Source organism: Hipposideros armiger, unplaced genomic scaffold, assembly GCF_001890085.2.
Source record: "Hipposideros armiger isolate ML-2016 unplaced genomic scaffold, ASM189008v1 scaffold_371, whole genome shotgun sequence".
NCBI classification, from domain to species: Eukaryota; Metazoa; Chordata; class Mammalia; order Chiroptera; family Hipposideridae; genus Hipposideros; species Hipposideros armiger.
Window position 1 is genome coordinate 1,904,289 of NW_017731721.1, and position 12,755 is coordinate 1,917,043.

At 40.8% G+C, this 12,755-nt stretch overlaps 2 protein-coding genes and 1 long non-coding RNA gene across 3 annotated transcripts in view; all 3 read left to right on the forward strand.

Annotated features, from left to right (window-relative positions):
• Positions 1-2,019, forward strand: part of TMPRSS12 (transmembrane serine protease 12) — a 19,579-nt gene extending 17,560 nt beyond the window's left edge. Inside the window, exon 5 of the mRNA XM_019662289.1 lies at positions 1,588-2,019. Within this exon, the coding sequence (XP_019517834.1) occupies positions 1,588-1,839 (252 nt within the window). The 3' untranslated portion in view covers positions 1,840-2,019. The remainder of the gene's footprint in view (positions 1-1,587) is intronic.
• Positions 2,020-6,405: 4,386 nt separating this feature from the next.
• TMT1A (thiol methyltransferase 1A) overlaps positions 6,406-12,755 on the forward strand; it is a 15,665-nt gene continuing 9,315 nt past the window's right edge. Inside the window, exon 1 of the mRNA XM_019662337.1 lies at positions 6,406-7,309. Coding sequence (XP_019517882.1) covers positions 6,812-7,309 — 498 coding nt within the window. The 5' untranslated portion in view covers positions 6,406-6,811. The remainder of the gene's footprint in view (positions 7,310-12,755) is intronic.
• Positions 8,792-10,637, forward strand: LOC109393270 (uncharacterized). The gene is made up of 3 exons (XR_002126219.1): positions 8,792-8,955; positions 9,136-9,191; positions 10,131-10,637. It is a non-coding gene; the product is annotated as an uncharacterized LOC109393270 (long non-coding RNA).

Below are 12,755 nucleotides of genomic sequence, written 5' to 3' on the forward strand. Positions count from 1 at the left end.
CTGACACCCTACAAAATATTTACAACATTATTAATTATATTCCCCAAACTGTCTTTCATATCCCTGTGGCAATATTGTAGTTACCTATTTATGCTGTCTAATCCCTTCCCCTTCTCCCTCATCCCCACCCCGCTCCCAACTAGCAACCATCAGTTTTTCCTCTAAATCTCTGAGACTATTTCTGTTTATTTTGCTTGTTCATTCAGTTTTTTAGATTCCACATATAAGTTAGATCATATGGTATTTGTCTTTCTTCGACTGAGTTATTTCACTTAACATAATAGTCTCTAGGTCCATCCATATCGTTGTATTGTCTGTCTTTTTTATTATAGCCATCCTTCTGAGGGTGAAGTGGTATCTCACTGTAGTTTTATATTGCAGTTCCCTAATGACTAATAATGTTGAGCATCTTTGCATGAGCTTATTAGCCATTTATGTATCTTTTTGGAGAAATGTCTATTCGGACCCTTTGCCCATTTTTAAATTGAGTTTATCTTATTATTGAGTCATAAGCATTCTTTATATATTCTGGATACAAGTCCTTTACCATGCATATGGTTAGCAAATATGTTCTCCCATTCTGTTGATGTCTTTTCACTTTCCTAATGTTATCATTTGTAGCACAAAAGTTGATTGTTTTATAAAGTCCAATTTATATATTTTTTGTTTTAAACCTTTCTTTATTCTTCTTTTCTTTACTACTCCTAAATCCACCAGCATTTCACTTCCAAGCAATATCCATGCTCTGATCTTTTCCTACTCATTCTGATTTTTGTAATCCAGAGTTTATCTTTCCTGTGTCCTTTTCCTTAAAAATCTTGCTGAGTAAAATAGTAAAGAATCCAATCTAATTGAATTGCATTCATAAGAAATAATTTTTCAATGCCTACCTTATATGGAGAATTTGAAAACATCTTAGAAACATAGGCACTGTAACAGCTCAGTGTTCTTGTTGTTTTGCGTGATTAACAGTCCTTAGTAATAGTGTTTTGGTTAATACACTGACAATTGTGTATAAACTATGAGGGAGATGTGTTTGTAATACTATAGAGAGTCTTAGTCATTTATTCTTGATATCCTGCACTAGCCAATGTCAACACTTAGATGCCATTTCTTGCAAGATGTCAGTTTACTCCTCTCTCTAGCTAACAAACCACACACACACCTAAAAGATTCATTCATATATCTTCAAGTTATACCTTTCACAAACAGCATTAAGCAGAAGTATTCTAATAGACAGTATTTATAATATTTTGCACACATCTGACATTATATTTCTCCTGAGTAAATGCACTAAAAAATCCAAACAATTGGATTTATAGTATTCTGGTTCAAAACTAGGCAGATGGTAAGTTTATCCACCAGCTATATGTTTCCTTTAAATACCAGGCCAGACTGCATATAACCGAATTCCTGTTTGAGTCGGAACATAAAACTAAAAATCTATTGATCTTAAATAATTTAGAGGTATATGGAAAATGTGTATTTATATAAATGTATGTTTAGTGTGATTAATTTAGTCCAGCCTTTACTATTATATAAAGACTACTAGAAATAACTAATACTATTTTGGGACTTTTTTAATAGGGTGATAGTGGTGGACCATTAATGTGCTACTTACCAGAACATAAACGATTTTTTGTAATGGGAATTACCAGTTACGGATATGGCTGTGGTCGGAAAAATTTTCCTGGTGTCTATAGTGGGCCGTCCTTCTACAAAAAGTGGCTGACAGATCACCTCTACCACAAAAGCAATAAAGGCATATTTAATATATATATTCTACTTGGACAGGTCCTCGTAGCCTTAGGTTCTGTTGTCTTACTAACTACTCCGTAAAGAAGTTCTAAGCAATCTTTATTTTTCATCACGTCCCTTTTCATGTTCTGTGTAATGAAAATCATTTATTCTTTGGGCAAGTAATTGCCTACTTTAGAGTTCTTATGTGAACATTTTTTGGAATAAAAAGATTGTGACACAGTAGATATGTGATTGTAAATTTGGCACTGACTCACAAGCATCCTTGATGTATGTTGATTGTTTTACTTTATAATCATAATTTTTCATTTGGAATACTTTCCTAGAGTTTATATAAAATATTTAGTTTAAATATATACTTTATGTATGTAAATGCAAAATAATAAAGAGTTTATAATTAGAACAGAAGTGTTGTTTTATTAATCAGAACTCTTTCCTATTAAGTCAGATTTTATTCTATTTAAAAACATTTATATGATATATATGTATTTTAATTATCATCTTATTTCTGGTTCTCAAAGGATATTTGGAGAAATAAGTATTTTCCTATTATTTATATTCTAATTAAAACTATTTAATATTAATACTTCCTTTCCTATACCAAGAGAGAACTATGGTGTAGACACCCCAAAGTAATTTACTTTTTATTTAGAAATGTATAATGACTTTTTTTTTGCAGCAGCAGCAGCAGCATTATAATCTACTTTCTGAACCTTATTTTCCTGAAGCCCATGCTAAAAGTTTGTATTCCGTAGGCTCTCTGAATTAACTGTGGGGAGAAGTGACTGAAAAGCAATCTGGGTAAAAGAGGGACGCCAACCTGGGATAAACTTTATGATGATTAATCTATAAAGTGAATTATCAAAACAAAAGGAAAAGTTCACTGAATTAGTATCTATTATTAACCAACTGACATTTCCCTTGAACTTTGGAGAACTCATGTAGTAAAAGAGAAATACTTATTGTCTCATCCTTTTCTAAATACAACCAGCTAAAACCACGTGTTGTTTGTTGTTTTGCTTTGCTTTGCTTTGCTTTATCCTAATTTCAGAATTTAATTGAAAGTAAGCATGAGTTTTCCACCTATTAATTCCATTAGGAATCATTACTGGTTTAACACTCAAGGGGTAGAAAGCTGATTTTTATGGACCTGTGAGCAACACTGAGGGGATACTATACTTCTTAAAAGAGGTCCTGGATTATCCTTTGGCAAGGTCTTAAATGGAATTAGTTGGTAGTGCTTGTGTAGCAATCCGCATAATGCATTAAGTCTTATCCTATTTATATTACCTAAGTGTCATTCAGATTCACTTGAGAGCTCAGACTATTAATACAGATGCTCCTCAACTTATGGTGGGGTTACCTCCCGGTAAACCCATTGTAAGCCAAGGAGCACTTGTAATTGCCTTCCTCCTCTTTTCACCAGAAGCAGGAGAACCTGATGGGCATTTTGTAGACACAATGGGATTCAAAAACACAATATCCAAACACTGGCAACACAGGATACCGTAGAGCCTCCTGACCGCGTGGGTGACTGGGAGCTATGACTCACTGTCACTGCCCAGCATCACAAAACAGTATTGTACCACACATCACTAGCCCACGAAAAGATCAAAATTCAAACTACAGTTTCTACTGAATGCATACTGCTTTCACACCATTGTAAAGTCAGAAAACCGTAAGTCGAATCATCACAAGTTGGGGACCATCTCTACTAAGAAACTCTTCTAGGGCCTGCTGAGTGGCTCAGTTGGTTAAGAGCTCACTCAGGGTGTGAGCTCTGAGCAACAAGGTCAGCGGTTCGATTGGCTGCCTGAGGTGAGCTGCTGCTGAACTGCCAACAGGTGGCAGGATGGCTCAGCTAAAAAAAAACAACAAAAACACACAAAAAAACCTCTTAAAATGTTTGACAGAATTGAAGGGCACACTCACTTAAAAGGTTATGTCCTAATTGCTCTTTAGGTCTGAGTTTCTAATCAGGCAGGAGCTACTACCACCACCTTTTTATCTTTTTGCTCAGCTTATTTCACTTACTTCAGTCATATAACATTTCTCTCCACAAGAGACTTAAAGTATAGAGGTTCTAATCTAAGACAGACTATATTTCCAATTTCATTCTGTTACTTAGTAGTTACAAGAGCTGCTGTTGATTAATATTATATGTCAACTATAATTTAATACATACATAGTCATGGGATGTGGAATATAGTGTGGGAATGGAGTCAATGGAATTGTAATAGATAAGTATGATATTGGGGATGGGGGGCAGTGGATGGGGGAGGAGGGTTGTCACTTTGTAAGGGGTGAAAAGGATAACTAGTGCATTGTTTTGTACACCTGAAACTAATAATAAAAAGTTTGAACAATTATTAATACCTACTTACAGTACTGTTGTAATTATTAAATAATTTTATTATATGAAGTCCTTAATATATTGAACGTGCTCAGTAACTGGTTACTACTATTATTACCCGATCTATGATTCATACGACCCTTTTCATTATATAAATCACAATGCTACTGGACAAACATCTGATTATTTTCATCTGAAAAACTTACTGGAACAAAAGACTCTTTTTTACTTATAAACTCAAATTTAAACCTATATTATTTTAAAACAAATTTATTTTATTTTTCTAATTCCCAAAGTATTACACTCTCAGTTTTTTAAAATTGAGAAAGTACAGAAAATAAGTAGAAGGAAAATCATCCATAGCCCTACTATGCAAAGAAAGCACCATAAATCCTGATATTTCACTTATAATGAGTATTTTTACAAACTCTTCTGAAGCATTATTCTACCCCAGCTATTTTGAAAAATGTCAATCCTATAAAACGTTGAAAAGTTGGGGCAGCCTAGTGGCGCGTTGGTTAAGAGCTGGCGTGGGATGCCAGCTCTGAGCAGCAGGGCGCTGGTTTGAATTCCACATTGGGGCCAGTGACACTGCGCCCTCTACAGCTAAGATGGTGAACAACAGCTTGACCTGGAGCTGTGCTGCGGTGAATCGCAGCACAGCTCCTTGATGGCGTAGGCAGGCTGCAGTGAAGCTGCAGTGGGCTGCTGTAAAGCTACCGTGAGTGGCTAGCAGCCGGCATTAGCAGACAGCAGGAAACGTGAGCTGCCATGAGCCGCTGTGAGTGGCCGTCCAATGGCCGGCGAGTGATCTGCCTCACCAGGGAAGAGCACAATGATAATACCAACATGGTCCAGTAAAGCAATGTCCTCCACAACTAGACTGAAGAATAAAAGGACAGCAACTTGTCTGTTCCCCTTCCCCCAATTCCCCAGGGCTGTTCCCATCCCCCAATTCCCCAATTTTAAAAAAAAAAAAATTTAGGAAACGCAAACAAATCTCTAGAGACAAAAAACATATCAGTGGTTTCCTTGGGATGGGGAGGGCAAAGGGGGGGAACACAAAAAAACACGAGGTAAATTTTGGGGGTAATGAATATGTTCATTATCTTGATTGAAGTGATGGTTTCACAGGTATGTACATATGTCAAAAGTTTTTGGGTTTAATTTTAATTTTTTTAATTTTTATATTTTTTATGTCAACCTGACATTTTGCCATTAGCCCTGAAATTGACTAGGTATTTGCATTGAATCAGAGAAAACTCAGCCCTGTTACTGGTGGAAGAAGGCAGAGTATGTTTGAATTGGGAATATTATCCTCATCCTTCTATAGGCAACATGTTGCTGTGCAAAGGGCTCTGAGCCAGAATCGAAGTACCTGGAGTCTTTCTGGCTCTCTCATATCAAGGACCTCGCCCTCATGAGCCTTTGTGTTCCCTTCCACAGAATTGATATAGGACCCTGGTGTCTAGTGCCCGGAGATCATAGTCTCATGTACCTGAAGAATGAGAACGTGGATGGAAGGAGAGGTAGAGGAGCAAAGATTTTTATTGAAGGGAAAGTACAGCTCTCTTACGAGAGGGGGTACCCGAAACTGGGATGCCCCTGTCAAAACTTTTTAAACTGCACATTTTATGTACAGTTTATTTTATATCAGTTCCACCTCAAAAAAAGCTGTTAAAATGGAATACATATAAAATTTATCAAATATGTGTAGGGCATAACAAATAATGAAACAGAATATCCATTACCCAGTTTTAAAAAGTAAATTGTTATTTGTGAGGGGTGTAAATGTCTAACTATTACATTGTTTCATACACCTGAAACAAATTTTTTTTAAAAAGTAAATGTAACCATTATTTTTGAAAATTTCCCTGACTACCCTAAAGCTCAGGCTTTCTGGTTAAAAACAGATCAATGTTTGAAACTATTTTCTGAATACTTGAGGCTCCCAAAGGTGAATATTCTGGCTGTTTTTATCTAAATTAGCTGAATAAAGTAGTAGTTGTGCACACTTTGAAGTTGAAACTCTTGCCGTTTAAAAAATGGGCAGCCCAAAACAGTGAGTTAAAAAAAACCCTGCTGAGTAATGCAAGTCTGAGAGTCTCAGCCCAGAATGCAAAAGGAGGGATTCTTGTTAACTGAGACAAGGCAGGCATGTCGTTTCACTTTCCTTTTTAAAAAGTGGGGTGGGCAGGGGAGGGGGGGGGACCCAGGGGGAAAGGGAGGAGGGGACATTGTAATAAAGGGGACTTGGCAGCCATAGTCCCCTATAGTTTAACCAGGCTGCACCCCCCACGGATTGTTTTCTTTGTAGAGGTCACTGGAGGACCCGGAAACAGTTTAAGTGCTTATAAAACTGCAGCTGGGAACTAGCAGTAGTCTCCAGACCCAGAGAAAGAGGAGCAGAAACAGATTCAGAATAAGGGATTGTAATCAACTTTCCTTCTAAGAGAAAGCTGGGAGTCTTCTCATTTTGCTTCATGAAAACTAAGCTAAGAGTCAACATTTGCCGAGTGTCTGTTAATTGGGTGAAATGGCTTCTTGGCCACGATTTGAGCTCAGCAGCAGCTTTCTTCTCCAGCACATCCAGCTCTTTCCTATGAAGCTGATTGGCGCTGGAGTGTGGCCAGAAGCCTACTATCTGCATTTAAAGGAGTCAGGACTCTGAACCGATCTGTTTTTTTCCATTCCTGGGTAATGGCATTGACCGTATTTATCCTCCGGCTGGCCGTCTGCATCCTGGCATTTCCCGTGTTTCTGCTGAACTTTCTGGGCTTGTGGAACTGGATAAGCAAAAAATGGTTCCCCTACTTCTTGGTGAGGTTCAGCGTGACGTACAATAAACAGATGGCAGGCCAGAAGCAGAAGCTCTTCAGCAACCTGCTGGAGTTCCAGGGCCCCTCGGGCAAGCTCTCCCTGCTGGAGGTAGGCTGTGGCACCGGGACCAACTTCAAGTTCTATCCTCCTGGATGCAGGGTCACCTGTGTTGACCCCAACCCCAACTTTGAGAAGTTCTTGATCAAGAGCATTGCGGAAAACCGACACCTGCAGTTTGAGCGCTTCGTGGTGGCTGCCGGGGAGAATATGCGCCCGGTGGCCGATGGCTCCATGGATGTGGTGGTCTGCACCCTGGTCCTGTGCTCCGTGCAGAACCAGGAGCAGGTTCTTCGGGAGGCGTGCAGGGTGCTGAGGCCGGTAAGTGGCCAGTGGGGGGGGGGGGGGGGGAGGACTGGTTGGTCACGACCACTATCACCAAGGGCAGTCCTATCAATTTCAGGTGGATCAAACACACACTCTGATGTAAAAAAGAAAACTACTAGAGAAGAGACACTGTTTAATTTTTTTTTCTTTTTTAAAAATTTTATTGGGGAACAGCCACGGTCATTGGTTACACATTGCTTTCATGCTACAATGGCATAGTTGACTCTCTTAGGGAGGGCGCAGCTCACAGCGGCCCATGCGGGGATCGAGTTGGCAACCATGGTGTTATCAGTACCATGCTCTAACCAGCTGAGCTAACCAGTCATCCACTGGATTTTTAAAAATCTTAGAGTGAGAAAGAAGCTACCAGGGTTGTTGGAAAAGTCATGATGTATTTTTTCTGTTTTTTGTTGCAAAAATGCGTCATGACTTTTCCGACAACCCAATATAAAGGGAAAGGTTGATAAATCTGAATTCATAAAATTTTAAAACTGCAGAGAAAAAAAGTACTATAAACAAAGTTAAAGTACAAGTGTTGTAAAGCAAAGCTCTTGAGTCAGGCAGACAACGAAACTAATAATGCCAAATCAGGAGTCTTTATAGCAAAGCCAGCAGCTGCAAGGGGCCTATTGCCCTAAAGACTTCACAGCCCCGATGGTTAGTTAGGCAGGGTTTATAAAGGCAAAAACCAAAGTAAAAAGTCCCACTGAGGCAAACAGAAACTGTTAACAAGTCCATTATGGGAAGTCCCAGGGGGATGATGTATGTTGAAACTGCAAGTCCATACGACTGGGTCCCTCAGTACTAGTAAGCTAGTACAGCCCCTCTCTACTAGTAAGCTGGGGTCCTTAAGACAGGTGTCCAGTCTAAGCAAAGCATTATTACAGAAGCTAAAACAGCAGGGTTATGTAAATATCTAGTTATAAGTATACAACTATTGGGAGAATATTTAAGCTATTGCTGGGTACATGTGGTTATTGTTGCTGGGCAGAAGTGAGAACAGGAATGGGGTGGGGGCAGAAATCTGTTAAAAACAGGAACGGAAACTGCTGGGCTTGGGGCTTTTAGCTGGGCTTTTACAGGAGGGGTCCTTGTTTCACAAGAACAAACTTGGAAAAAGTATTTGCCAGGGATGATAGACAAAGCGTTAACTTCCTTCATATAAAAAGACATTACAAGTCAAAAAAATCAATTAGGGTTGGGCTGGCCCAGTGACACAATGGTTAAAAACTGGCTTGGGACGCCAGAGGGCCCCGGTTTGGATCCCACATATGAGGGCCAGTGACACTGCCCTCCACAGCTAAGATGCTGAACAACAGNGTTATTGTAGGTGGAGGGATTTGGGCGTAGTTGGGATAAGTTAGTCTTTAGCATAGAAAAGGTATAGCTGTACCCTGGAGCATAAGAATTATGAGGAAGTAAAACCCTAATACTAATGGAATTCCTTTTTCCTCGCTGACTCCGCCTCCACCTGAGGGAACCCCTGGACCTGTGGGAGCCGGTCTCCCGCAATAACACACTGAACTCTGGGAAGGGACATGCAAAGTTTAAGAAGATGAGGTAATAGCCTCTTATCAATCACAGGTGTCAATCAAGTGGTCCCCACCCAAAGAGGAACAGCCCAGCCTGGAGGAAAAAAGGTAAAACCCCCAGGCTCCAGGGAGCCTTTCAGCCTTTGAGTCATGGCCTTTTGAGCCTTTGAGCTGCAGCCTTTTGAGCCACTTCTTTTGTTTGGGCCTGCTGCTAACTCTTTGGAGTGTACTATCTCTTCTAATAAACTTCTCTTTCACCACTTTATCTCATTCAATTCTTTGCTCTAGATGCCAAGAACCTGGACACCACGCTGAGGAGGGCCCAACCGCCAGGAACGTAGCAGGTAGGATTCCCAGTTTTCCTCCCCGAGACCTTGGTTCAACTCCCGGTATGGGAACCTAGCCCAGACACCAGTGGGTTTGACTCCTGGTGTGGAAACCAAGCCCAGGCATCACACCAAAAAGGGTACCCCCCTCTGGTAATAACATGACCAGACCCGGAGCTGGTGAGTTTACTCCCTCTCTCCCCAGGGAAGAAGCTGGGATGGTGTACTGCAACCAGTCCCATCCATAGCTGCTTGTGGCGGGCTGTTGCCGGGGGTGGGGGGGTGTGACTGCAGGGACATCACAGCAGCTGTCAAGATTTGGTTTTTTTCACGGGGATTTTTCCTGGCTTTCCCCTTCCCGGCGTTGACCACCTATAAACACTTAAGGCAGAGGAAAGCAAACAGTGATCTGGTTCTAGAAACTGAGGGTTAGTATAGGCCTCAATTTGCGATAACGATTTGGGGCTTTTATGCCACTTGGGGTCTTTCGAGACCCATTTGCGGTACCAGTTTTGGTGGGAGACCAGGTTCCCCTGTCTCCCGATGGGGCATTGATGCCATTTGGGGTCCTCAGTTGAGGCCCATTTGTGGTGCCGGCTTTGGTGGGAGACCAGGTGCTGACCCCCAGCTCCTCACTGTTGAGAATTTGGTTTGTGAGTTTGGCTTTGTTTTGTCTATATGTAATTTGTTTGTTTGTTTGTTTGTTTGTTTGTTTGTTTGTTTGTGGTTTGTTTTACCCTCCTTTTCCTTTGTTGTGTCTTATGGAAAGTGAGAGGCTCTGTGTCTATACCATCTGAGAGTGCTCTGCATCATATATTGGTTGACTGGTCAACTTATAAACCAACGACCAGAAAGAAAATGGTGTTTTACTGTAATACAGTTTGGCCTATGTATGTATTAGAGTTTGAAGAGAAATGGCCCCTTAATGGGTCTTTGAACTATTATACTGTTTTTCAGTTGGCATTGTTTTGTCAAAGGTCAAGAAAATGGGACAAGGCCCCTACGTGCAAGCTTTTATGATATAAACTCAGTCTTGCTCCAGAGCTACATAAACTGTTCCAGCTTGAGATCAGGACCATATATATGAATGTACTGAAGCACATCATATGGGTCCTCTTTATTGATAGCACGCTAATGGGACTGGATGAGCAGGAAGAAACTAACACGAAGGTGTTGGCAGGACAATGTACTTCGTGGGGAGAGGACAAACTACATTCAAGGCCTTGCTATCTCAGTAAAATTTTACAAGCACAATGGTCAAAAGTATGTTGGGATAGTCCATGTAAAGTAAAAGATAAACGACTGCATCTTCCACCACAAAAAAGACAGCATAACAGCTGATGGGCCTGTCTAGGGTTAGAAGCATCATGATGGCTGCAAAACCCAAAAAGTTTGGCATGGGTGTGGATTAGATACCAACTCTATGTTCAGAAACTTGGCAAAAGTGGAGGTCTTATAACTTTTTTTTCTNCATGTCCTAATAATAAATCTTAGCTGCCAACCTGGAAACCTCAGGGTATCTAACCCCAAATCCCACCTGAGTGGGGGCTCAGCCTCTGGATGTGAATCCGCTGAGCCAGTGCCGGCATTAATAAAGGTTGCTTCCCACGCCTTGGTGTCCTGTCTCTTTGTCTGGGTTCCCCGCAATAATCTGAGCTGAACTCCAGAAAGAAAATTGAGTATTTCAGCCTAATGGAACAGCTTGTGCCACAGACAAATGAAAGGAGGAAACAGTGTGTTCAAGGAACTGAATGGAAGCAGGCAGGACTGGGCCCCAAGGCTTGAAGGGAGGCTGCTATTTCCATCAGCTTCTTCCCAGCTTTGTGAAGACCCTAGGCCCATGAGCCCAACACTTATTTTAATGGCTAATAAAAAAAAGAAAACATTAAAATGCCTTATATTTGTATTATAAAACATTCCATTTCTAAGTTCCATTTCTTCTGAATTCCCATATTTTTCACGCTTGAATAGAAACAAGCAAACATTGCATAATGGTTCCTTTTGTACTATTGACCCTTTTGTCTTTCTCTTTGGTATTGATTTGGAAAACCCAGAACTAAACATAACTGAAATGGAATTCTTGTTTATCTGTTATTGAAACCGAGAGTGTAATGAATCACGGCACATTAATATCAACAAAAGCAAAAAAGAAAACTTTTCAGTAAGTGTCACTTTATCTTAATATTTAAAACCAAAAACATTCAGGCCACATTAAAGAAAAAGCAAAATTCCGTGAACCATGGACCCAGCAGAGAATTAGGAGCAGAGGTCATGTTTAGTGAGGACATAAGAAATGAATGTGGATTAGGAAAGGGAAGGCAGATTTTGTGACAGAGAGTCCACTGTCTTCCCGTAATCCTGGCATTTTGGAATAAACCTGCTTTTCTTTCCACCAACCTTGCCTCTCGAGTTTTGGCTTTCATGAAGCAAGCAGCCAAACCTTTTGCACGGTAACCAACTGGCAAACACAAAGGGATAGGATCCGACTGATACAGGAGAGCCCCCTTACTCTATAAGTTTTAAGCCCCCTCATTATAGGAATTTTGCATCTCCTTTTTCCCTAGTTTCTTAACTCCTTAGCCCCTGGTCTTAATCATTCTTCCAGTTTCTTAATCCTAAACTAAAGATTTCTCCTAGCCTAAATCACAGAATGTCTCTCACCCCTGCTTCAAATAACTACTTAAAAGTCTATGACTTAAACTTGTTAACTATTGGGCTGTCGGAAAAGTCATGACGCATTTTACTGTTTTTAATTGCAAAAATGCGTCATGACTTTTCCGACAACCCAATATAATCATTGTACCCCAACACTCCTCCAGGCCATCCCAGACCTAACCCCTGGGTGGAATAAGATAAATGGACTTCAAAGTCCTGTTCCTGGAGCCAGCGCCTGTAATTTATTAACTAACATCTGTCTCTTCTCATCTAGGGGCCATTGAGGTATGAGCTATGTTCCAGCGAAGCTTCCAGTACAGCCCGACCAAGACAGATATTGATGTAGGATATTTCTTGTGCCGGGGTTGTGGTCTCGTGGAACCAAAGAATGGAGACATGGACCAGAGAGGTAAACTTGCAGAAAAGTTTATTAGAAGTAAAAATACATTTCAAAGAAGCAGAAGCGGGACAAAAATTAGAGAATGGCTCAAGGGCCATTATTAGAAGAGAAAGTACACTCCAAAGAGTTTGGGGCAGCAGAGCAAAGGAAGCTCAAAAGGCTCAAGGGGGCCCAGGCCCAGGGCCAGGGAGTCGTTAGTAGGAGAAAAAGTTCACTCCAAAGAGTTTGAAGCCGGCCCCAAGCACAGGCAAGGCTCAAAATGCTCAAAAGGCACTGACTGGCCAGGACTTGGAGTTTTATCCCTTTTTCCTCTAGAATGGGCTGTTCTTCTCTGGGTGTGGGACCACCTGATTGATCTCATCTCTTTAGAAAAGGAGTTTATTAGAAGAAAAGAGAAGTTTTGGGTGGAGAAGGGAGGTCTTTTGGGCTGTGCATTCTGTGGGACATGCAGGAATGCAGAGACCCAATGCCTGCCTCTAACTGCCTGCCTTGATTTCCCTTGAGAGACGTGATCCCCATAAAATCTC